Genomic DNA, 27748 nt, shown 5'->3' with positions numbered 1-27748 from the left:
TTTTTTCAAGTAATTGCCCAAATGTGAAGCTACAATAATGTATACCACAGAGTGCTCTCAGACTGTCTCTGCCTAAAAAACCTGAACTTCATCTCTCTTATTTATTTTTCTCTCTGTGCAAAAATGCTGCTATCAATGTCCTTCATAAAGCTGTGCAGGTGTAAAGAAAACCCTTGCATGGTGCAAAGGAAACGCTTGCAAGAAATATTTTTACTTTGGAGTTTAACATAGGTCTGCTTGGCTCATCAAGATGGGGAGGAAGAGTGACAGTAACAAGATTGATTTTTATGTATACATACATAGAATCTTGCACAAAGAAAAAAGGGTGAATAAAAATTCTGGGTTTATATTAATTAGGTTTGGAGTAGGTTTAACATCTACTGTGCATTCACAGAAATAACAGTGTGACATCCAAGTTAGCGAATCAGAACCAATATTATCTCTGAGCACTGACATGTCTTGTCCTTGCTCTCCTTCATCCTTACCATTTCAGCATATCATGCCATTAACTGTGACACATATGAACAGTATTTGAATTTGCAGGCAAATTAAATGAGGACTCTTCAATAACCTTGCTTTGCAGTACTAGAGCCTGCTGTCACTAAAGATTATAATTTGCTTTGGTATTCCATGATCTTGTGCACAAAAATCTAAACCTGAAATGAGGCAGAGCAGCGCAAGAGCTCAGCATTCCTGTGGGTATAGATGCACCATCAACATCATGTGCACATAATCCACCCACCTACCCTTTTTCATTCCGAGAGTGCCTGTTTCCTCACACAGTTATTACTCCCACATGAGTTTGTCCTTCCTCTTCCAGCTTCAATCATAATGTTAGCTGATTTCTGGACAGACTAAAAACAACAGCTGCTTCCCTCTGGGCATTAAATACCATTTAGTATGTTTTTTTCCCTTTAGGAAAAAACTAAATCTAATAGTGGTAAAAATAACCCAAAACAGTCAGACTTTTATAGGAGTGAAATAAAAATCTTTACTACTCTTAAAGGCTTCTAACACACAGCACATTCTTGCACATAGGAAACTTTCTTTGGTGGTGAAATTCTGAATGAATGTATCAGTTTGATTACATTGAAAATAGAAGTTGCAGTTCCCCAACTCACTCTTGGATTAATGTAGTAGCAGTTGTGTCTTTTTTGTTATTTAATGCTTTACAGTTTGTTCAGATGTAGAGTAATCCTTACCACTTTGACACAGAATTTTTGCAGTAATAGTGTAAAACCACCTTGTCCATAGCAGCACCCTAGAAAAAAACAAACCCTCCTGCTAGCCCTGATAAGGGGAGAAGTTTTTATTTCAGAGGTTTTGCCTTTGCTTCTCACCATACAGCTCTAGTTTAATTGACAATAAATTAAACTAATTTTCCTGACCTCAATCTGTTTCACTTAGTAGTTGTTAAACCATGTCCTCATCTTTATCTCAAGCCACAACCTTTTTCTTCCTACTTCTCCACCCTATTCCTTTGAGGAAGGGATGTGAGGAAGCTGCTGGATAGTCAGCTGAGGTTGACTCACCACACTGTGCTAGGCACAGTCACTCAAATTTTTGCAATGAGAAATTTTCTTCACTGTTCTGAAATCAAATCTTAGGCTTCAGCATCAAATTTCCTTCACTGTTTTCTTCAGTAATACGAAAAGGATCTACAGTTCTTGTTAGAGACTCTAACTCTGAAAATAATACATTGCAAAAACACATGCAGTCATACAGCACTTTTTTTCCCAAGAAAAAAACCTTTTTTTTTAAATTCTTTTTTTTTTACTAGCAAAATATACACTTTGAAAGTTCTTGATGTTGGACTAGAGAGGCAAAAATGTACTTTGTGTCAGTGCTGGCCCACTTTCCACTTCTCCTACGCTGGTTACAGAGTTCTCATTATTTCCTGTCCTCTCAGTTATTTTTTTCCAGTTTCACTCATGTTGTTTTTTTGTATTTGTCTTTTAAAGCCCAGTCATTGGGTACATTCTCCAGCCATATGTAAACAATTCTGAATAGTTCACTCAAACAAATCCAGGCATGTCTACATGTTCAAAATCTATACAATTTCTCTGCTTTTTTATCGTGTATTTATGCAATAACTTGCAAAAAGAATTGCCCCTCAATGCTTGCACTAAAGCCCTCAGCTCCTTTATTTTTGCCTATACAGAGTTTAGTGTCATAATGCAGCAAATAGTACCACTAAAATTACCCTGACTTAGAAATACTTCGTCTTCTTCTTTTTTTTTTTTTCCCAAGTATCAGAAAAAGACAATTTTCATCCTCAATAAAAGTCATCCTCGTATTCTAGGAAGTCATTGTGAAAAGTAAGCATAATGATAAATCTAAGACGTATTATTTCATTAAAAAAATATAAATCCCTGTACTACAATTAAACATAAAAGGAGACAGAATCCAGGACTAAATGGTATACTAGCAAAGAGGCATGCTGGTCACAATGTCTCATTTCTGATATTATAGTTATTCCACACTTGAAATCCACCTTATATCTAGACATAGTTTTTCTTAATCTTTTGTGCAAGCAGTACATCTACAAAAGCCTACCCAGAAAATCCTACCACAAATTTCTTTTTACAGCCCTAATTTCCTGATGTTTTTGAAATGCTAGTGTAATTGAGAAGGGGTTGGAGTATTGTGTGTACTTTTCACTGCAAAATACTAATATTTCCAAAGTCAGAATGAAAGAGTATTTATGACATAAAAGTTACAGCCAGATGCTGCTGTCACTATCTCAAAATATAATCGGACTGCATGAAATGGATTATTATGGCCTCTGTGGTTTTTAGCTTTATACTATTAAGAGTAACTTAGAAATAATGGAAACTGATATTGATGGGATCTGTTCTTGATTGTACACAACAAGGCAGCCAGGAATGCTTAAGGAAACCAAAACAACAATAAAAGTAAATGAAAGATCTAGTTGCAGATGACTCTTATTTCTCATACCACATTTTAAGTAATAATTTGGAAGTTTAGGAAACTTACTTAGCATCTTTAATGATCCTTTGAGTATGACTTCAATGATGAAACAGACTTAATTGAAAAAAAATGTTTTATGCTGTTAAACTGTATAAGGTAATGTAATTGAATTGACTAAGCTGAACTGGATAGAAAATTTGAATACTTCTTAGGAGGTGCTTACAGGTAGATACATGAACAAATATGTTCTAAACAAAGCTGGACAGGATGAAAGGACAGATTAATAAAATCTAATATTTATATTAGCCAGAGTGCTAATTTTCACATGTTGCAGAGTATTACACAGAAAGAACTGAAGAAAGGAATTTACAGTATAATCACTTTTAAGCCTGAGACATCAGTGCATAAAAACCATCCACAAAGTAGTTACATCTGCATGACCTGCATCAATCAGGATATAGATAGCTATAAATGGATACAACACAGAAATAATTTCTTCCTTATACAATAGAACTAGAGTAAAAACTGAATGAAAATACATTTTTCCCATTTTGCTACCAAAATAAAAAGAAAGTAAGGAAATTAATTTTCAAGTTGAAAACGCTTCTCTTGTAGCTACACTTATATACCAAAACAAGACAAAATGTCCTTTGTGCAATTTTGTTTTAGAATTTTGGAGACATTTCTAGCTTGATTCTTAAGGGGCATTTTCAGCATTCATGTGGTCTACAACCTATTACAATTTTCTACAGGAGGCATGTAAGCATTGTCAAGCCCAGTGCAGCACTACTGATTTGTTACATGGCTGTTTGCTTTGTTCAAGGCATCAGTTTGGTTTTTTAGTTTATATATACTGTTGTTGTATCACTCATGTTTCCCAGATATACTTCACTGTTTCAATATTAACACTGAAGAATTTTAACAAAAGCAAGTTTTAAACAGATGTTTTTAATTGCAGCTAAATCCATACTCTACTGCACTACGGCTCTCCGAAATTTTGCCTTACTGAGGAAAAACACACAGCAATTCAGTCCAAACCAAGGGTTTCTTCTAGATTTTGCAGCAATCCATGGAAACAGAGTCTTGAGAGATGATGTCTACATTGCATTGTTACCTTATTTCTGAGAGATTCAAATCTCAAGGGACTGAGAGATCACACAAGTCTTGTCCTAGCATGATGCTGCAAGTGGTACCTTCAGGACTGGCCTGTGTCCCACTGCATCTTCTACTGTCTCCCATGCCCTCCAAACATTTGTTCTCCCTCAGGGAAAATGCCTTTAAGGTGGCTGCTAGGCTCCTCCTTTCAAGCAGCACAGTTGGAACCCCAGATACTGAGTAAGATGTGCTTTTGTGTAGCTGCTTATTGCTGGTGTTCACTGTTCCTGCTCTAAAATTAATTTAAACTTCCATAAGAGAAAGAAACTTGGCAGTCAGGGCTGACTTTTGGCTACACCTTATTTAGGCTAAGGAATTTCTTGGGTGTAACATAGATGAGCAAATCTAAGAGACAGAAGGAATGCAAGACAACATGGACTTCAAGGTGGTAGCAGAGTTTGGAAAAGAGTCCTCCATGGAATGTTTAACTTGCTTTTCCAAGTTTGCCACAGTAAAAAGCCTACTTGGCAGGAGTTAAGTGAGTTTATTTGGACTCTGCAGAAACCCATAGTTGTGAGGTAGATACTGAAATTCTTCTTGCATGGGTCAATTTATGAATATCTATGCACAGGTTCTGTACTGACATTTATGTTTTGGCCAGCCTAACAGAGGCAAATTAACCTACTGAAAGAAGAAAGGTGAATTCTAGTGTCATGTCTTACAGAAATAACCAAGTGTTGAGAAAACTCTTGCAGGAAGACTCAGCACCTGATGTGTCTGCTTCTGGATCTATTCCAAACATCAGTTGTGCTGTGGTTTGAAAACACTTTGCCAACATGGCTGAGGCTTTCTGCATACCTGACATAATTTAAATATACTGCATAATATCTCTGAGGGACTTGTGGTGAACCCAAAGGTGACTGGGAGGGGAATCTGGCAATAATTATCATTCATGACCACAAAGAATATAATCATGGCTATGGTGCAAGTACAGAGCACTTGGCAGCTGTGTTGTGAGATAATTGTCCTTTCCCAGAAGTCAACTGCTATTCTAAGACATGAAGTGATGATAATGACTTCAATGTCCATGTCTATTTTGGTGCCACCCAAATAAGAGCAAGATCTACACCACTTGCCCAGGATGCCAGATTACCTTTCAATCTGGTCCCTCACATTCTGCATCTGAAAGGTTGAAGACACATGGCTCACCTGAACGTGCAAAATGAAGGACATGGATCTCCAAGAACTTCAGGGTCAGAAAAAAACTGTTTAACATCTGACAAATCCTGGACAGCCTCCAGGATTGGAGTCAGTTGAGTGATTTGGAATCAACAGAACTCCAAAATCATCTAGGAACATACCAAAGGCTGCTAAGAGGATCAAATAAGACCTGCCTTGGGGTTGAATATATCTATGGGTGATTTTTGACATTGAACAATCTGAAATTGGATATCAACCATATACTGTTGGGGCCTTAGAAGAAAAAAAATGAAACTCCCTCCCAAACTGAGGCACTCCTCAAAATTGAACTAATTAATCTGTACAAAGTGCAGAGTGCTAATCTTTTATCAGAAGTCATGTAAATTTATGGATAAATACAATCCTTAACCCATAGATATGAATTTTTCAAATTATGGTTTTGGATCCTTTTATTCCAAAATAAAATTTAAAATTCCATGCTAATACCTTACCTTCTCTTTTTTGATAAATTTCAGACATTCTATCAAATAAAGAAGGGAACTTGTTTTTACATTACAATATTTGAAATAATCAAACTTGTACATAAAATTATTACTGCTATCATCGGCTTACAGTTTATCTTATTGGAAGTCTTAGCAATGCATTGGCATTTTTTTTTAGAAACTAGAATCTCCTCCCATATATTTGAATTCTGTGATTTCATTAGCTAAAGGGAAAATGAAGTTAAAATGTACTCACTTATTTTATTTCTCACTTCATTTAATTTCTCTCCAAGGCATTTAGCTTCATCAAACCTGTCAATGCAAACATAATGATACAGAATTATTCTAAAGAACATATAGTTCCAGAAGCTTATGACAATAAAATACAGAATTACTCAGTACTAGTTTTTTATTTGTAAGTAGAATTAACTAGAAACAATTTTCCATTAGGAGAGATTGTCTGGTGTAAGAGAAACTATCTAGAAGAATATTGGTCTAGACAAAGAAACTGAAGAAATCCACAAGTTGTACTTCTGTCCAACTCAAAAAATATCAAAACAGAGTAAACAAATATGGCTTCTCCCTACAAAGGTGGGATGTGAAAAAGTTTCCCCATCTCAATTAGTCCATTTCTTAATAAAACAAGTTAGAATTTCAAGTTCCTACTTGTGTATCTGCTTACACACATACGCTTTCAAGGCTAAATGGCTGAAGCTGGAGGGTTTCTGGACACTTACTCTTTCTTACTAAAAAAGGTGGAAGCCATTGAATCTTCTGTTAGTTTTTAGAAAAGCTTTTTCTACTGGGGTTAACTTAGAGCCCCAAGTAGGCATTAGGGATTGCATAAATATCAAAGGAAAGAAACCCTGAAGTATCTCTCCCCTTCTTTCTCTCAGGTTCCATAATAATTTCATAAATTACTTATTAATTCCTGAGACAGGTCTCATGTTGGCTGTTGACTCTGATTCATGTTCACAGAGAGATGTATCTGGAAAAGTTGAAGTCAGATATTTATCCAGCCTTTATTCACAGGTTACTGCCAATAGTTGAATAGGCTGTGCATCTGTTGTTCAAACACTGTCGTTTATAAACCAGCACAATACCATAAACTGAAATTTGGCATGAATTTATGATATTTCATCAGATTCCATCTGTGACTATGAATCCTTGTCAAACAAAATGTTAGGTAAATGCACAAGACTTGACTCTAATATTGAATGAGACAAAGCTATTTTCAATACTTTAATAAAAAAAAAGGATGACATTATCTAGCATTAAGGTGATATGCATAGTGATGACTGAACAATTATATTGTTTGCTGAAAAAACTTCATGTGTATCTTACATGAAAACCACTCAAGAAAAAAGGCTGAAATTGCCAAATCATGGTTTCTATTACCTACAAGATAAATACTCCATGATGAAACATCAGAGTTAATTTAGCCACTAATTTTAGTGGAAAAAGCACTTTTGGCAAAGATTTCACTCTTTGAATGCAAGTGCCAGTAATCAAAATATAAACAGCTTGGAAAACAAATCTCTAACTCATCATGTAAACGAAGACAAACTCAGAGGTTGTCTAATGAGAGAGACATTCAGTGAATTAAATGAGTATTCACTTGTTTTTAATTATTAGAAATTAGAACAAAAAGTGACGCAAGTGAAACTCATCCTTTCCATGAAACTCGCCCATAGGTACTGAAAAACCAAGTTAACTGTTAACCAGCTAAAAAACAGAAAGCTAGGAATGAAGAAAATGGGATAAAAACAATGGAGAACAACAAAAAGCAAACTAGATTTACATCTCATCTATAAGCTCAGTAGAATTTTACTACTGGAAATATTGTCCAAGATGGGATTGAGAGGCTTTATGCAGTATGCATTACATTGGAGTGGCACAACTGGAAAGATTTCTTGGTAGAATATTTCACCAGAAAATGGGATGCATTTTTCTCCCCTTCAGAGAAACAATCCGAAGAGAACATGATTGCTCTAAGAAATAGGATATTATTAACTTCTCTGGACGTCAGGTATAGAAAGTTCAAATTGCAGAAATCTGATTCTGTCCAGGTATCAACACAGGGTAGTTTCTTTTGAGCAAGGAAGGAGTTATTAATGCATGGAAGAAAAATTAAAAATAATTGCTGTAAAGCTGTAGAAGATCATATTTTCTGTCTTACAAAGGCACTTCCCGTAGGCAACTTGAATTGAAGGCAAATTGACTCAATTTTGTTTCACTCAAATTATCTTTCACTGTATCAGTTTTCTGACTTTTTAAATTCAGAGACATTACTGAGTTACAGTATAAGCTACTGCACCTGTGAAGAGCTCTGAAGTAGTAGGTGAAAGTAGTAGTAGTTTTCTTCAAAAACAGATTTTTTCTTATATATATATTTAACAAAACAAATGCTTTTCAGTATTTAATTAGTTGACTGCCTTTGATCATTTTTACACCAGTAGTTACAGAAAAAATACATCCATATTTTTATAGGTATGGCTATGCATAGTCACATCTATATGAATAATTTCACAGCCCAGGCAACAGTTGTGACCTTCACAGTGAAACTTCCAAGTCTCACTGACAGTTCACCATTCAATTACTAGAAGAATGATATAATGCACATTTGATGTCTTACAGAGATGTGCCAGAGGCTCCTGAGGCAGTAGGAGCCAACAGGGGAACAGCAAGGAAATACTTCAAAGGAATTAAGGTGTGTTCTAAGAAGATGGAGTGGCCAACAGCTAAGGCGCCTTTCTACCAATGCATGCTGCATGGACAACAGACAGAAGAAGCTGGAAGTCACCAGACTGGTAGAAAATTCTGATCTAGCTGCCATTACTGAAACTTGATAGGGTAAATCCCATAACTTGAGTTTGCCTACTAGTGGCTACAGATTGTCTGAAGAGACAAGTAAGGAGAAAGGGTGGTCTCTAAACCAAGAGGCAGACTGAGTGTGAAGAACTATCTCTGAACAATAGTTATCTATCATCTGAGCAGGCTGATAGCTGCTGGTAGGAATCAGAGACTAAGGCAACCAAGGGAACTGAGTGGTTGGCATTTACTACAGGATGCATGATCAAGGGGAGCCTATTTATCAGGCTTTCATGCTTCAGCTGATGGAGGCATTGTGCTTACTGGCTTTTGTCCCCCTGGAAGACTTCAAACAAGTCAGCATTTGCTGTAAAAGTAGCATGGCAAGCTGTAGGCAATCAAAGAGACTCCTGGACTGCACGGAGGATAACTTCTTAAGCAAGGTAATAGACAGCCTTACCAGAGGGACACGATACTGGGCCTGTTGGTCAACAAAGTAATGAACTAATTGGAGACATCAAGATTGGAGGCAGCCTGGGCTGCTGTGGTCATACGTTGGTGGAGTTCACAGTCCAGAGGAATATGGTTCATGGGAAGAGTATAGTTATGCTCCTGGGCTTTAGGAAAGCAAACTTCTAGCTCTTCAAGGAGTTAGTCAATAAGATCCCCTGGAAAACTGCCTTCAGGGACAAGGCATAGAACAAAGCCAGTAGATCTTTTAGAATGTTTTCCATGAAGTGCAAAAACTCAAAACCCCCAGGAGCAAGAAATCAAGCAAGGAGGGCAAGAGACTAGCATGACTGAGTTGAGATCTGCAAATCAATCTAAAGTAAAGCAAGCAGGAAATGCACAGGCAGTAGAAGCACAGATGGATAACCTAGGAAGAGTATAGTGATGCTACCTATGTAGGGATTGGGCTAGAATGGTTTAGGAATGGCATTTTCTGATTTAGGAGTCCCACTAAGAAAACACACTTCCACTTGATCCCTGTCCAATTGGAAACAGGAAAGGCAAAGGTTATAATTTGAGATAAGAACAATTTACTAGAAACAGCAATGAAATAAAAAAATATTAATAACAGCAACAATATTCATAACAGAAGTGTGCAAAAGAGAAAGTTTGGAGCTTGATCCAACCACATCCATGCCATCCAAAGTGCTCCCTTCAGTTGGGACCAGTGTTACCCCACCACTCTCTTTGCCACACTCCCCCAAGGGAAAAGGAATGCTATTTTCTGAAATGAGAGAGGGTTATGGTTAGGTTATCCTTTTCTTCTGCCCCTTGCCATGACATAGCATGGTATTGAATGACAATAGGGTTTTGGTTACACCCACATGGCTCCAGGCCCTGCCCCCCTCACAGCTCCCACAAAAAATTAACCCTTTTCTTAGCCAAAATGAGTTATACTCTCATCACCTGGGATAGCACCAAAGCCCCTTTGAGTGAGCCAAAAAGTGAACTGCTTGACTCCCTGCACTTACCACACACAGACAACATTTCCTTACTGACTCAACCCCGAGTTTCCCATAGCAGAGACTTAGATGTCTGGGTCCTTAAAATAATTTAATCACGATGCAACAGCAGGATAACAGCTTAAGCTGGTGCCTTTGAGGAGAGACCCTGAACAAAGAAAACCCTGGATACTTTTACCCTCAGTCTGAAAGCATGAAAGTCTCTGCCCTTCCTCCTGAGGCAAGGGTTACTACTGTGTCTCTTAAGTGTCCATCTGGCTGGGACCATCAGGTCCCTGTGTCCTTTGTTATGCAAAGGGTCAGTGCCAGTTCAAGGCCTCTTGCCTAGGGCTCCTGCCAACCAGAGCTCAAAGTGGAGCTGCACACCAAGCTACCAGCACTCAATGTATGCAACACCACTGTGTCCAGTTCTGGAGCACAGGAAAGACATAGACATGCTGAAGTGGGTCCAGAGCAGGGCCCCAAAAATCATCGGAGGGCTGGGATTCTATTTGGAAGACAGACTGAGAGAGCTGGAGTTGTTCAGCCTGGAGAAGAGAAGGCTCCAGGATAACCTTATTACAGCGTTTCAATATTTTAATATATAAGAAAGATAGGGACAAATGTTTTAGCAGGGGCTGATGTGATAGGACAAGGTGCTTTAGGGTAGTGCTTTAGGCTAGATTTAGACTAGGTCTGAGAGAGAAATCTTTTACAATGAGAGGGCTATAACACTGGAACACATTGTCCAGAGAAGTGGTGGATGCTCCATCCCTGGAAACATTCAAAGTCAATCTTGACTTTGCTCCGAGCAATCTGATCTAGTTGAAGATATCCCTGCTTATTGCAGCAGGATTTGACTAGGCAACTGTTAAAGATTCCTTCCAACTCAGCCTATTCCCTGACTCTATGATAATTAGCAAACCAAGAGGATCTACCCAAAATGCCCAAAGGAAAAAATAAGACAGCTAAAAATAAGTAATTTGTGAACCAAACACTGTTTGTGGTATGACAGAAGTGGTTATGCAACTATAAACAAAATTATTAACAAGAGAAGCCTACATATAAAGGGAAGCTATGGTAACCTTTAAACATGTGGTGTCCACACTCTTCCTGTGCAATTTGAACACTGGCTGGGCAACAGAGCTTTTATGTAACTAGTAGTTGAGAGGGTGCATTCCAAATTACAGACTGGATTTCATACAAATCCATTCTAATGAACTCGGTAAACTTGGAGCTAAGCATCTTTGCTAAAAATGGCAGGGGAAACTGCCTATTTCAAAATATCAAAATTCACATTAGCACTGATTTCAGCAATCAGCTGATGCCTATTAGAGAGGAGTTACACAAGGCATTAGTATGAATCTTTGTCCTTTAAGGAAAGCAAATCTTTCACAGAACTTAGTAGATTCTGCTCATCTCTATTATATATTCTGAAACCAGAAGGAAATACTGGTTTGCTTCATAGTAATAACATACAGAAAAAATAGAAAAAATATGGAAGAATTGTTATTGATTAGAAGAAGAGCAGAGCATGGCTCAGAACTGTATTGTTCTCATGGTCATGCTGTAACTATTGAATGTGCTATGGAATGACACCAGAAATGACTGCAGTGTAATCTTTTATGCAGTGATGAGGCAGTGCTGTGGCATGATCTGATAAATTGATCAGAAGAAAGGCATTGCTAGATATCCAGCTTACATGGATAAATACTTACATACATCTAATATCTTAGCAATTTATTTTCCTGTGGCTGAGGTATAGATCCAGATAAAAAGTTAATCAGTTCAGAAAAGTGATAAATAGCAGGAACTTGAGTAAGTCACAAAGATGTGGAGATCATTTCAATTTTACCGAAATAAATGAGTATAAGACTTGGCATGCCTGAAAAAAAAGTCTTCCATGCATGTGAAGTAGAAAATTGTGTAAAAGAAAACAGAAGAAAGCAGAAGAAACCTGGAGAAGGAGAAAACCTCAGAACAAAAACCAAACCAAATGACAACGTCCTACAATCAAACAAACACTTCCCTGAATTAAATAGAAGAAAACAAGCAAAATAGCCCCAAGCAACTCTTAGGGGAAACATGGAAGTTACAAACACAGATTGAGAGATTCACTTTTGCATCTGCAATCTCAAAGCCACGCATTTCTTTTGCAGTACTAGGAGGGTTAACACTTGAAAAGCTGACAGTGAAGCAGTACTCTTATCCAATCAACATAGACAAGTGTTGGTGGTTTAACTTGTGTGTGAGGTTTAAAATCTGTATGAAAACCTGCGTTTTCAATGTTTTGCCATTATCACTATTTTCACCAGACATATGAAGTGTTTTACCAACATTAAAAACAAATGTGGAGGACAAAAGTATTATTTCTGTTTGTGAATGCAAAACTGTAAGAAAGAAGCTAAAATCACTTGGCAAACAGGTTAGGGACACCAGACATGCATATGTTAAGTATCTCCTAGCTTACTATCCAATTCAGTGGTGAAGTCAGTGAAGCATTTTTGACAATGGAAATTGGAATAATTGATTCAGTCCCATGGATTTTACTTCCCCTAGATAATTCTTGATCATGAATGTCATTGCCACGTTGCTTCAACATGGCTGTGAAGATGAATAAAACCAGCGGAAATATGCACTAAGATTCCTCATGCTATTTTCATTTCTATCCAGACTTCTATCACCACTCAGTGCCTTCTGAATATGAAATGTCTTAAGTAAGAGAAGGTGAAGGGCCTGTAATGAGTCCTCAGCAGAAGCCTGGGATGTCTGGTGTAAAATTATGTGTTCCTGCTCAGACTGCTAATGAACCCTCAGATGTCTTCCCCCAGCTGTATTTTCCTATGACACCCACCTCTGCTTCAGAAGCTGTTTGTTGTCCTCAATGGTTATACTGTCAGCATGGTCCTGCTTGAAAATTTCAAAAGCTTCCTGACATCCAAGGGACATCTTTCCTCCTGGGCCAAGGTAAAAAAAAAGAGAACTTCTTCAGTCATCAAAAGATAGAGATTTTGCACTTATTTAAATCCTTTCTTAGATAAACTCAGCAAGTCAGCCCAGGGGTCTTGAAGCAAAGAGAAGACTAAGTTTGATTTTCCACTGATTGGAAAGCATTTTTGACAAAAGATTTCTATTATCTGAAAAATTATATTTCACATCACTTCTCTAAAGTCTCAATGCTTGAGGTATATCATTCCTCAAGATAATTTTAAATGTTCATAAGTAAAATTGAACTTCGAAAATTTAAAATATGTGAAATATTCTTAAGTGTGTGCCAGAGGTATTTTCACAACATTACAATGCAGTTTGCTTCTGTATTTCTTCCATCTGTTTCACATTGGGCCCTAAGTATACCTCGAATATTTTCAATATTCTTGGAAGAAAAAATCAGGCTTCTTTAATAATGCATTAGCAAATACTTTTCCATACCCTTTTAGGTAAAGCAAGAATTCTACATACACAGATGGTTGGTGCCTTTTTACATCTACAACATGGTGCTTGTTTCCTTTTGTGCACAACAATGTCAAGACTTATTTGGCATTCAAATCTTTTAAAATCATTAGAGAAAAATATTACAGTCTGTATTATTTTCAGTTCTTGCTGCTGGATGATCTATATATCAAAGTAAGATACATTGTATTATTATTAACAAAAACATTCAAAGGCTTAAGGAGAATGAGAGCTTCTGCCAGCATCTGTGTTATCACCAGTACGTATATATCAATAAATTAGCAAGAAGAAAGGATGAGACTTGCACTTAAATAAACTACGGGAATCAAGACAGTTCAGGAACAGAAAGGAAGAGGACTCTAACACTCAAACTTTGTGAAGAATGCAAAGTAGCTCCACCTTTAATTCAACATCCAGGTTGCAACTTAAACCTCCAAAATTATACTCCTTAAATTGGAATTTGATTCTCTTTTGATTTTCCCCCTCAAGTCTTTCTTTTGTCCTACCCAGAAGTCTGTCTTCCTCCCTCACAGCTATCCAAGACTCCTCAATCCATTTTGAACAAGAGCTGTAAAACTCTCTAGGATTTCTGCTGTGCAAGAATTTTCTCTATGTTTAATGCCAATGGACCAGCATTACCAGTAACATATGCACATATACCAGTTCTTGTCCAGGCTACCTGCTTTGTAATTTTGGTGTAAGGTTTTTCTCCTTCTCCAGGTTTCCGTAGTTTCTTCTGCTTTCTTGAACACATATTTCTTATTTCATAGGCATGAAATACCTTGTTTTTGGGGTCAGCATCACCAAGTCTTATACTCATTTACATCAGTGAAGCTGAGGCAAGAAATAAGCAAAACATGCCTAAACAGGCTGGGATGTGCAATACTGGGATGTTGCCCCTTACTGATCCATAAGCTGCATTTTAAAGTAATTCTAAATATATTCTGGTGCACCTCATCATATGTATATCAGGATAAGTTCCCATTAGCAGCAAGATTTCTGTGATATAAGATACTGTTTATAGAGATGGCTGGTAGCAAAAAGTAGGAGTCAAGGTTCAATGATCAGTAAAAGTGTAAAAAGATTTCTTTAAAATACAGAGAAAATTTTACCCCTTTTCTGTCAAAAGAATCAGAACATCTGTTACTAATTCAAAAATTTTGAGTTGAAAAGAGAACCACCTGGAATGTCTGAATGGCAAAGCATGCAGAAATGCTCCACCCTTTCTGTATATGAAAATCGAGGAAAGATAAAGTACACTATTTACTGCTGTGTGATCCAAAAGAGCAAGAGAATTCATGAAAATATTTTTTTTCTGAGGTGATGACCTGAGAGTGTAATGTTCATGTTTCATGCTTGCCTTGTAGAAAAACAGGCAGCTTTGTGAGCAGAATTTTATAGTACATTCATCCCATCTCTAGCACTAATGTTAACATGCAGCCTGAACTGACGCCCTAGAATTGCTTTCGTTGCAGAAAAAGCTTGTATTAAGTGCAGAAAGCCTGGAAAAAATTCATGATCAAGCCTAAGATAAACAGTGACATGCCCTTACTCATACATAACACTGCAATGTAAAGTATTTAACTCTTCTGGCCATGTGCTGCCTTTGACAGTACAAATAAAAACAGTAAAGTAAGTTTGGAAAACAAAACTATTACAGTGATTATTGCTACTGCCTGGCAGAAATGCATCAACCAAAATTAAAGGTAACCTGATAATAATTTTCCAGCACTAGGCATCAGATTTCTACAGCCAAACAAAGCACACAAAAATAGATCCCCAGAACACTTTGGAAGGGGAAATTTTCTGGTTTACACTGTTCATTTTAAGAAAATACAGAAACATATGAAGTAGTAAACAAGCCCATTCTGAAAATAGTATAAATGGAATGAAACAGAAAGGACCATTGAAATTGTATTTCAGTGTAATATGAGCATACATCAGCAACAGAATAATGTTGCAGCCTATGGGTAATGGCAGTGACATTTATGGAGAAAATAAGGGAAGACAATAATATCAATAACAGTAAAAAGACTGCAAGAGATGTTGAAAGCTTGATGGAGTAGTTTTTTCATTCTGCTCAGTAGTGAAGCTTATTTCTTTTCCATGGTTGATGTGCTATCTTCAATCATGATGTTTACATTTCCTTAAATAATCTGTAATTTCATAAAATAGCCTCACTTTCTTTCAAATGACCTCCAAGTGCCATTATTGGCATGCTGTTATTCCTGAGCTTAATTCTAACAAATAAGCTCTATGTTATTTTAAACAAGGTGTTAATGGATTTGTTTTTCTCTAGCTTTGAAATTGAAATCTACGTACAACAATGCCTACAATATATAAACAAAAACAGAATTAAGAGAAGAAACCAATGATAAGGACAAAGTTTTGGCAGGATGATGGAATAGTTCAGCTAAAACTTCTAGAGAAAACAATTTATTTCACTCAAAGAGCCAAAAAAATCCTCCTCTCCTTCTTAATTCTCATGGCATAATGTTACAAAATAAATATTTGAAAACTCTTATCTAAGGAAGAACTACCATATCCTGCAGGATGAGGACCAGGAAACACATGTCATCAAGTCATTACAATGTGACCTGGAATAGTCATTACCATAAAAATAATTCAGATCATTGGAAAAAGCATAAAATTTTCTTTCAATCACATTCATGAAACCCCAGTTGACAGGATTGCATAAAAAAGAGATAAAGTTTGCATCAACCTAATTTTAATGATACCTTTCCTGTTAGATTGTGTAACTTGGCTTGAATACTAAAACACAAATATGCTCAACTCATACAATGAAAAATTTGCAGAAAACCCATCATCATTTCTAGCAAATTCACATAGCTGAAATTTTTGGTAAAATTCAGGTTCAATCCACATCATGAATTTGTGTGTTTAGGAATGTTCTCATTGAAGGTCTGATTTCTGTCTGTTCTCTGACCCAGTGAACTCTCTCAACTTTCATATTAAACAAAAAAAATTGGTTCAATAAGCTCCTCTGCTGAAATGTGCAAATTACATCTGTCCTACTGAATTTGCCTAAGTAAGCAGAGTGGCAGCGATGTCTCCCAGGCTCTGAACTAGAACAAAATCTGACGTGACCAAGAAATAGAAAGGTTCCTGTGGTATTGATTATGGGCTAAACTCTCAAAACCAGTAATTACTGAAAATACAGTTAGCAAAAACATAATGAGGCTTTTGAATGCTGTTGATTACTTTTTAAGGTGAGAAAAGACAAAAGGGATTTAAGGACTCAGTTGTATGGCTATAGGCGGTATAAGCCTGCATATCAGTCAAGACCCTGGCAGACATTGCGCATGCTATTCTATCACTAACTAATTTAGAGATTTTAAGCATTTATTTTGTGCTGTTTCATACAAAATGCTATTTACAGCCATCCTAAACACCAAATGTTAATTTTAAAGAAACTTTAATTTTAAAGGAATATGTAGGGTAGGTGTGTGGTGCCCCGTTGTGGCACTGGGTCTTCAACTACCAACAAAGAAATTATTTGGATGAATGCTATTTTTAAATTAAATAGTATGAACTGGAATTAATCAAGGACTAGACTGAGTAGGTAGGAGCATGCAAGGGGATGCATGCAAGGGGATGCAAACATAGGCCTTATTTTGTTTTTAAAAGTGAGCAAACACAGTTGTCTATTTACATGACCATACTGATATTTAAATGCATCTAACACCAACAGATCCTATTGCAGCATGTATTAGTGATCAAAATTTATAAATATCAGATATTTTTAAAGTACTTATTTTAGTGGGTTTTTTTTTCCCCATACAAATTTCAAGACTGCTCAATCTGGAAAAGGCATTTCCAGTCTTGAGTCTGGCCACCTTCTGTTTTTTGGTTTGTTGTAAAAGGGTTATTCCTCAGAGCAAGAAGATGTTCATTAAGTTTAATGCATGAAACCTACAGGAAAAATTTACATTGCTCATCAGTTAGGTTTGGGAAAATCTGTCAAACAATAGCATGAAATTGACATCATCTCTGTCTGAAAGCAGAACCACAGTGTCTCCTCACAATACCACCCTGTAACCAGATTTTGGTCCTGGTATGAGGGCTCTGAGGAGGTTTCAGCAGCCCTCATGCCAGAGGCTGCTGGTTTAACCCACAAAAAAATTGTAAACAACTCTCCAGAAGAGAAGTATTAAGATTGCAAGTTGATCTGTTCTGAGGGAGGAACATTAAGACTGTTGACAAAAGCAAACTCTTGGGAATAACTGTTCAGACAATGTATTCTGATGAGAAATGCATCTGTCCACATATCTGCCCATGTATCTGTTTTGCAGAAATTTTATTTTCAGAGTAAAAGACTTTGTCATTCTATTTTCTTTCAATTTTTACTAAGTGGTCTGTTAGACAAGAGTTATCAAACCTTGCACTGAAATCAATAGAGGCAAGGAGTCCTCTTGGCTCAAGGTAAAGTCTCATTCAAGTGAGGGTAGTCTGAAGAATTTCAGGATACCAACCAGCATGAATTGTGAGTCGTCATGCTTACAAGGTAAAGTCTCATTCAAGTGAGGGTAGTCTGAAGAATTTCAGGATACCAACCAGCATGAATTGTGAGTCGTCATGCTTACAAGGACTGTCAGCCTGTTTGGGCTATTCTGTATTTCCACATACTATCAAATGGGAACAAAGGAACTGCAAAAACTTTCAAAGGAAACTAAAGGCAAATTATTTGGTAAATCTTTGCTATAGAACTAAGGTATTAGAGGTCATGTTAGCACAATTCATTACATCTTTACCAGGATCCATCAAGATGTCATAGCCATCTGTTCAGAATGGAAAAAGATGTAACCGAGCTTGCAATATTGAGTCAATAAAGAATAAATACTTACAAATAGGCAAGCAGATGGCAAAAGGATATACAACAAATACTTCCCCACTGCAATGCTCAGCTAAATTTCTCATGAAAAGTGTGTGTATTATATATGGCTATCTTCACTAAACTACAATTCAAAAATGGGAAAGACATAAAACAAGGTTGCTCACAGAACTCCTGCAGTGTTAAAGTTTCTGGGGAAGTTAAAAGCTTTGAAGGAAAACCAAAATATTCAGATGCAATTAACTAAATAAAACTAAAATGAGCATAAATTAATTTCTCTGGCTCTGGAGTTTCTTTGTTTATTTACAGGGGAGGAAGAGGGCAAAATGAACAATTTGTTGAAACCCTGAAAATGATGAACAGCAAAGAAAAATCCTGCACAGGAGCATGATGGACACAAATCAAGGACAAACACTATTTGGAATGCAATTAATATAACTAAGAATGGGATTACTTAAGCTGATTGAAATAAAACAGAAAAACCCTAGATATTTCATATAGTGTCAACTCTATAAAAGTCAATTTTTATAAAGTTCAACTGAAATGCTTCCAAAGAATGCAGCAACTAACTAATTACAAGAATCTCATAAGGAGTAGACCATTACAGTAATTAATATTCCTCTGCAGGAGTAGTAAGGAAAATATTGAACTGTATTTCAAAAGCAAGGGTTAAATTAAGTATAACCTTAATTTTAAAGAATATGAAATTGACTATTTTAAGATTGTCTAAGACCACAGAACAACAAAAAAACTCTAAATGGGACATGATAGCTGAATTCAATTACGTTAAATTTCTTCAGTTTCATTATTTTAAGAAATCTCAAGTGGCGGTGCAGGTATGTTTTTAACTCCTCTACTTTTGCAACAAAAGCCACTTGACCTTTAATGTCTAATGAAAGAAATGTGGTTTTAGGCTCCTTACTGAAATGTGGTGAGTCTGGTTGAATATCAGGTTGAATCTTAGAGCGATATCTACGTGTAAAGATTGAAACTATGGAAATACTGCTCCCTCATTTTCCTCTTCTGGAAAGTTAGTATACCAGTTTGCCTCCCTGTCAAATATTGCAAAGCACAATTTTAGAGAGAATTGCAGGATAAAAGGAAACTGTTAATAGCAACCAAATATGGTCATGACTTCTACCTGATAGAGCACATATTTTCCTAGATGTCAGACTCAGGATCATTTTGGTCTGATTATGTTTTTTGTTTCTTACGGATTTCTCAGACATAATTTGTTATATTTCTCAGATATAATTTTTAGTATCATTTCTCTGATTACATGGCATGGAATCAAGATGCTCTAGCATATCTGCACTAGAACTAATGATTTACAGCATGCCTACTTTTCTGTTGCCTAATGATGTTAGTATATTCTCTTTAAAAAGCCAGTGGGCACCAGTGTTATCAATGCCAAAGTTGGAGCATAGAAACGAGAAAGCAGTTTAAGGCTATTTGGCAGAAACAAAATGTTTACGTATCTCAGCAGTGGGGAATAAAGTAGTTGTGTTCTGACAAATATTATTGGAGAAATATTTTGCATTTCATGTATGACACCCTACTTCAAAAGAAAAAATGTCATCTTCTTTTGCAATCATTTACTTCTTTAAAGCTGCCTGTGAGATCATATTTGATTGTATAATACACACACACATTGAAAGTCCTTAATTAGTAGGTACAAAGGCAAAGCATGAAATGAAGAATGGTAGGCTTGGCAGAATCTCAGTGGGTGGATATGAAGGAAAATATGAAGTCAAACCCACAAGAACTTTAGGAGACCCACCCAATGGTGCTGCCACTTCTAAATAAATAAGATTCATTTCTGCATATGACAGAATCACACATTTCAGATAACTTCTCATAAAACAGGATATATATGTCATACTCCATTATGCAGTTTACATCAAATACCAGATATTACAAAGAAACTGCATTTCCCTTGTTTTTAGGAACCTAAATCTGTTCCCTTCAATGGTTGATGTCGTTGTAAAAGTTTTACTAAATACAAGAAAGGGCCTATATTTATGCACTTGTGTCAACTCAAATTAGATTTGATTTAAAATCAAATTTAGACCACTGAACTTAAGAAGAGGTTTTCAATTAAGATTGGGTAATAGCAAATTAAATTAGTTTTTACATGCTTCATGTACTTGACATGCTGGAGCAGCAATATTTGCACTTCTGTGTTAGACCTGAAAAAGGGCTTCTAGGCTCAGAAACTTTTCTGCTTTTTTCAACCAAACCAACATATTTATAAAAAAATAGAATAGTCTCAACATTTTCTCAATTTACATGTTTTATGCTGTTTTGAGTGATAGACACAGTACGTAAATTCTCCTTTTCAATATATCTTTCTCAATTTTAGAAGAATTACTCTGAGTTGTGGATAAGAAAATTTTAAGGGCTCTACAAAATGACAACCTACATCAGTGGAGTCATGACAGCTTGGATCAAATGCAAGTGAAGTTTTTTTGTTAGGGACATCTGTAGACATCTGCATGTATTTTTGGTGTCTGGAGCATAACTTCTACCACCAGGCTTGCCAGTAACACCATAAACCACAAAAGAGGCATACTTCATTTTCAGAACCCTTTAGGAGAGGGAAAAGAACTTGTTATAAATATCAATCTGGTTTTTGAAACTTACTGTACTTTTAATTTCATATTACATTTTAGCTTTTTCTTTATTAAGATCCTGAGGTTTTCTGAAGTAGAAGCTTCTATATACTACATCTTAGGTAGAAAAGAAAAAAAATCCTCTGTAATGGGTATCATCTTGGGACTATCTTTTTCTTTTAATATTTCATGCTATAAACTACAGGAGTGCAGGGGCAACTTCATGAGAAAATAATTTTTTTTTTTCTCTCCCAGCAGGAACACCAGCACCGGATGGGATATGCTGAGGTAGAGAGCTCAGAGAAGAAACCATGAGATAAACTTCCTGGTAAGCTTTTTATTTTTGCCAGGCAGCAATCTAAATTAAGTAATTTTAAAATTTATTATCTGTTTATATTCAAGATGAACACAGCTTTATTACTTCCATCACTTAGATCTTTTGGAAGTTGAACATCAGCAATTAAGAAATGAATAAAATTGATCTGTAAAAAAATAGAAATTTGATTATTGCCCTCTCAAAGCTTTATTGGGGTTCATCTCTGAGAATGAGCACAGAAGCCTCTTATGTACCAATGTCCAGATTTGAAAAAACAATAGCATGACAATATAACATTAGGCATGTTATACCTCAGAAGTGACCACAATAAATTTCAAGCACTCACCTACTGAAAAAGCATTTTATCCCTCTTTGAGGGAATCATGTAACTGCTACAGTCATTAACTGTACTTTAAGTATACACACAAAATAGAGCCTTCAGTAGTTTCAACTAATCTCACAACTGGGGTCTTCTAGGCACATGACAAGCTCCAGAAGTCCAGCAGAGTTAAAATGGGAGTCCTGTGCCCATAAATCAGCAGACACTTAGAGAATACTTGTGTAAATTGCATGTTCCTAAACACCTAACCTGACAAAAGGTGTTGAATTTGCTTTGGAATTAAGGAAGTTGTGCCTCTTGGGTTACACAAAGAGTGCATTTTAGTAACACAAAGTAAAGATTAGTGAATGTAGAAAGAGAGCAGTTATTTCCTGTTCAGCCACATTCATCTATTCAATTTTTTCATCTATAGTGGTTTTGAAAGAGCAGACAAAGTTTTTTACAAAACTCTCAGCTATCTTTAAGTAAAATTTCTAATTATTTTAGACTTTCCTCAGCTGTTAAAGGTTTTTTACTGCTTTTAAGAACTCTTTTGACTGCATTTCATTTTGGATGGGAAATAAAAATCTATCTTGAAGGATTGAATTGTAAAGGAAATATTAAATCTTTGTAGACTGTAGAAAAAAGAAAAACTATTCTGAATGCCATGTACATTCTTTTTTAAAATCAGTTTTGCAAAGACCATGAAGTAATTGTACTTGCTTTCTAAATTAGTGATAACACAGTCTAGAAGGCTGAGCAGGTTTAAGTAAAGCTGTAATTTGCATTTTTAATAAAACATTTTGAGCAGAGGCAGTCATCAAAACAATTTATTAAAACTGCAAATTAGAGCTATATTTCAGTTAGCTTTACTAAAATCCTACTACTCACTAAAAATGAGATAAAGTAAAATGAATAGCTCAGAGTTTAAATCATTTTTTTTCTGACAATTATGACAAATAGCATGCACATCATATTTTTAAGAACAAAATTATGCAACACATCAGTAGTATTCCCTTTCAATATTCTAAGAATAAAACCTTCAGATTCCATGAGCAGGAATAAAAATATTTTAATTTGAACATTCTTAATTTATAATACTAAATTTACTGAAGTTCACAATGGTTTGAGTTATAGTCATTAGCGGTCATTTGTAAAAAGAGAAATCTTGCCTCTATGGAAGTATTGATAAATTAATCAAAATGGAAAAGCAGTAGCTGTCCTTGTTACAAAAATATATATGAACAGCCGGTCAATTTTTTTGGATATCAAATTGCATCTATAGCAAGACATTTTGAAAAGAAACTGAAAACTGTTAAAAGGAAAGTTCAATTTCCATCCCTAATACATTCATTCTGTAGAGAAAAGTAAAAGAATGAGTTATCTTCCCTTTGTTTTTATCAAAAATATTTTGTCTGCCAAGACTGAAACCATTGGCTGTTTCCAGTGCCACTGGATATTCATGTTGATTGTATGCGAGCTGTACAGTAAGTATGTAGAATCACAGAATCAAGTAGGTTGGAAAAGAGATCACCTTTGAGATCAGCAAGTCCAATCTGTGACCTAGCATTACCTTATCACCTTATATGTACTGATGTTATGCTGTTTAACTGTTCCTTTCTTGTACTGGGCTACACAAAGTGTAATATGTAAAGAAATGGCTTAAAGACAACAAGGAGCGCTTCTATACATATACACGTGACAAAAGAAGGCCAAGGACAATGCGGGTCCCCTGCAGAATGAGGTGGGGAACCTAGTTACTAAGGAAAAGGCAGGGCTTCTGAATGCCTTCTTCACTTTAGTCATTACTATCACCCCCAGCCTTCTGCTATCCCAGGTCCCAGAGACCAGCGGAAAACTCTGTATGAAGGCAGAGACAAACTCCATTCAAATATTTCTTTTGTTATTCTTCTCATACAGCTCAAGCTTAAGAAATTCTAAGATAAATCTATGATTTTCTTCACTTAGTAGCTTACAGATGACTTTGAAAAGTTTCATTTAAATAAAAATGCATTCACACTCTACTAATATATTGCAGAGAAAAATTCATGTATACTGAACAGAAACACTGCTTTTATCAACAAACATATAACTGACAAACTCAGCTGGACAGTTAGGCCCTTGTGAGGTGACCCTTTTTTCTGGTTATAAATCAATAAGTCATTAATTATTGCAACTGAATATCTGCTTTCATGCTTCTAAGTTCCTAATGTGACAACAGAGCTCCTATCCTCTGATTGCATCCACTGGTGTCCCTCTTCAGTTACTTTAGGGATGACAGTAATTCTGCTCTAGCAATTTCACGACAAAGGAGGTTAAAAATGGTCAATGTAAAACCACTGCAGAAGGTTAAGTATGTGGATGTATTTTTCCTTAGAAGGGATATATACTTAAGTGAATACTCAAAATGTGAAACTTGCTATTTGAGTGCAGCTCTAATGAAACACCACCTAAAGACCCATTTGAGTGAAGGAAGATGGAAGGAAGTTGGCCAAAATGTTATCAGGGTCAGTGAAAGTTGGCATTGCACTCTCCAATCCTATGTATCAGCTAAAAGCCTCTAAAACCTTGCATGTGCTAAATCTGGGACTTCTAACATATGACAAAATTATAAAAGCAATAACCTCACTTTTTATACCAAGACTAAAAGTACTAAGTGGTAATAAGTGTCTTTAGTTTAGATGGCTTGAAGGAATAAAAAAAAGTTTGAGAAATTTCATTAATACTACAGAAATATTTCTGGAATTCAAACAAATATCCCTGTTTATTCCTCTTGGCACAGGCACTCCTCATAGAAGACTGAGAAACATTTGAAAAAACACAACCCATAGGATTCTAATAACCCATCTGACCTAGAAGCAATGTTTGAAATGTCTATATTTTAAATTGAAAGTGTAATTAAAATCAGGAACCTTAAATTCTCCTCTAGTACTATCATTATCACCCGAAATACAATCCTTAATGCCCATTGTTATTGTGAAAATAGCCATTCAAATATATAAATATCCCTAGGTTTTGAATTAATAAGACTGAATGTGAGAGTTCCCCACTGCCAGTTCTGCAATCTTCAAATGGCTAAAAAAGGACTATTCTTCACTACATCGTATGTCTAGCCCTATGCAGCCAGATCTCAAAGCCTCTTCCTTTCAATCCAGGGCTTCACCTGCACCTTTTCTTCTTTGCACATTCATCTTTGGAGCATGGTACATGCACTCTAGGATGATGAATGAAGAACACCTTTTATGTCTAACTACAGTACTGCTCCCAGAACCAATAAAGAATATAAAAGGGAAATGGAGCAGGAACATATTCATTAAAAATTAGTTCTCTCTCTGACAGTCTCAGGCTTGCTACAGTAAGGGAGATCACACTGGCCATGTACGATATTTATGCTATTGCTGCTGTAAAAAGTTGGAGTCAGATTTTTTTTTGTTAAATATATCTTAATACATTTTAATAAAGAACTACTACTTAATTAAAAGAAACTTCTGTTTTGAGCTTAAAGTCATAAAACTATGAGCACTGTAAAATTACTGGACAATTAATTCCTCCTCTCCCATACTTTCAAGGTAAAATTCCACCATACTGGGGCACTGAAGGGATTAAGATAACTTCATCGAGGGCAGGTCTGCTGCAGAAAATGAATTTATATCACAACAAAGGGAGAATGAATAGCCAGAAATAGCTAATACCTCAAAATTGCCACTAAGTTAACCAAAAGATCTGTGCTATTCATGTTATTTTTTGTTTTCAGAGTAAACATCAGAAATAACTGGGTCAGGGTGTACAAATATAGTTTTGAAGCAGAAGTGCACATATTAACTCCAAATTCAATCCCTGAAACCTCATCATGCTAAAGTAAATTCAAATTTTGGATGAAGCTTCCATCTTAAATTGTTCCTTAAGGCAGGAACTGCCTTTTGCTCTGTAGTTGTGGGTTAGCGTGGCCTATCCCATTAAAATAAGTCCTGCTTCCATAACAACAAATTACCACATTCAGCAAAATAATAATTCATTGTCTTCATGTACAGCAACCATTCCCCATGATATAAAAGTCAGATGTGATACTGGAGTGTGGTAAAATAAACCTACAATTTTGCAACATCTACTTGCTTATAATAATTCAAAAATATTTGTCTTTCAGAAATCTATTCATGCATCCTAAGCAATTTCTTGACCACTTTTTGTCTTTTTGTCTCATTGGTGGGTTCCTATTTATAGAAATATATATATTCCATGAGCCTTTGAAAAATTATAGTGATTCCAAATCCCTTACTATTAGATGTATATTTGCACTACATGATTACACATTTTTTCCATCCTCAACAGTGATAATGGAAAGCAAATTAATTTAGAAACTAAACTCCTGATCCTGCAAACAAACAGGTGCAGATATTTTTTCCCAAGTACATTCACAGCAATTGAAGAGACAGCCAACATATGTACACAATAAACATATGGATAAGCAGAGAGACAGAGCCTTTCTTGCTCCTGAGAATAAACAAGTGAAACTTCCCCCCCTCATCCCCCCAAAACTAGAAGGACATCTTCATTATTCAAAATACAAATGATTTTTCTTTTATGCAACACACATACAATTGCACAATAACATTAGACATAACCTAAATATGTTCTCTTCAGAGAACTGCTCGCACTAATTTATTCTCAGCTTTATTTATTCTGCCTATAGACTCCACAGTAAATAAATAGATAAAAGTAAAACTTTGTTACGATGCCTAACATGTCTATTGTATTAAAATTGGGAATAATCATAATTAAAAATAAACTAATCTGGGTTCTTCTGAATTATACTTATTGACTTTTATTTCTGTGATTCAAAAAACTCTCATTTTAATCAAAAGTGATGACATTCTTGTACCAGTGATATTAAAGGCAATATTGATTGGTCACAGAGGCAAGAATACCCTGTTGTCTCTCTGGCTCATGATACCACAGAGATTTCTGGTGAAAATTCAATGGTCTTGGAAGCTATTTGAGGGAACTTCTCTTACCAAAAAACCAAAACTAAATGAAAAACCCAATAATGTAATATAAAGTATTTGAATCTAATTCCGTTTCCTATTGGCACAATTTCCACTGTGAAAAGAAACTTCTTTCAATTCCTTTTTAACCAAAATTTGTAACCAAGTGAACTATATAATTAACTTGCAACAAAGGATCAAAAGACAATTTTTGAACCAATAACCTCTGTAGCTCTAAATCTGCTTATGTCAGGACATAGAATTAAAAGCAGCTTTGCCCCTTAAAAATCTGTTGAAATAAGTGACTATCACTAGAAAAATAGTATAATTCTTCCTGAAAGCCAAGCACACTATATTTATTTGACGGCTTTAAACTGCTTGTTTTCCCGAAGATCAAAGGGGACAATAAATTATGGACATTCCTTGTCATTCAACCTTACTACAACATTAAATGTGCTGTATCAGAGCCATGAGCTCTTGTATGAGGCTTTATTTAATTAAATAAACCTGCTGAAAATCCAAAGGATATATTCCCGGAACTCCTTTACTTCTAGTATTCCCTAATGCAAGGTTTTTTTAATGGTTCTGATACAAAGCTATGACATTCTTCTGTTTCCAGCCACTGGTCATTATTCAAACTGATGTCAGTCTCTCTCTGTACACCTAACGATTAAAGCAAATTTCTGAAATATTTAGAATTATTTCTCCCCAGAATTATAGCTGGATGTAAATGGCATAAATAAGGAGTGCTGACCAAAGTGGGGAGGTATTGCAGAAGAAAAGATTCAAAATAAAAATATTCAATAATTTTAACACAACTTTTTTAGCCCACTCTGAGTGCTTTTCTCTCTTTTACTGAGCAAGTAGAGACAGCTTTGCAAGTAGCTTACTCTCAGAATTTATAATAAATATCAAACATACCATACGTTTGCCCATGCTTGTATAGAATTTTAAGTAGCCAGCATAGTCTAGAGTTTCAGCAAAGCTTCCCAAACAAATAAGCTATCAATGAAAAGAAAATTTCAAGAACTGGGTTGGATAGTTATGCTGACTAAAAATGAAGAGTCAAGACTTCCAAGATTTCATGTTGGTTTCTGCATCTAATTCACTGTCTTATTTTCACAAATCATTTCAACTGCTCCTCAATGTTAGAAAAACAAGGTTTTGCTCTTACAGATGGCCTTTGAACATGAAATCTCAAAGTGATCAAGGAAGATAAGCCACTCTTAATTTATTTCACAGTTGAA

General features: G+C 35.8%; 1 protein-coding gene across 1 annotated transcript in view; it reads right to left on the bottom strand.

The window, feature by feature from the left end:
* Positions 1-27748, bottom strand: part of KIF6 (kinesin family member 6) — a 156796-nt gene that overhangs the window by 47093 nt on the left and 81955 nt on the right. The window contains exons 14-15 of the mRNA XM_059467441.1: positions 12825-12927; positions 5965-6020 (exon numbers count right to left, since the gene is read on the bottom strand). Coding sequence (XP_059323424.1) covers positions 5965-6020; positions 12825-12927 — 159 coding nt within the window. The remainder of the gene's footprint in view (positions 1-5964; positions 6021-12824; positions 12928-27748) is intronic.

The sequence above is a fragment of the Ammospiza nelsoni genome, chromosome 3 (assembly GCF_027579445.1).
Source record: "Ammospiza nelsoni isolate bAmmNel1 chromosome 3, bAmmNel1.pri, whole genome shotgun sequence".
Lineage (NCBI taxonomy): Eukaryota > Metazoa > Chordata > Aves > Passeriformes > Passerellidae > Ammospiza > Ammospiza nelsoni.
Note: the sequence above shows the minus strand (reverse complement) of the source record. Positions and strands in the feature narration are given on the sequence as shown.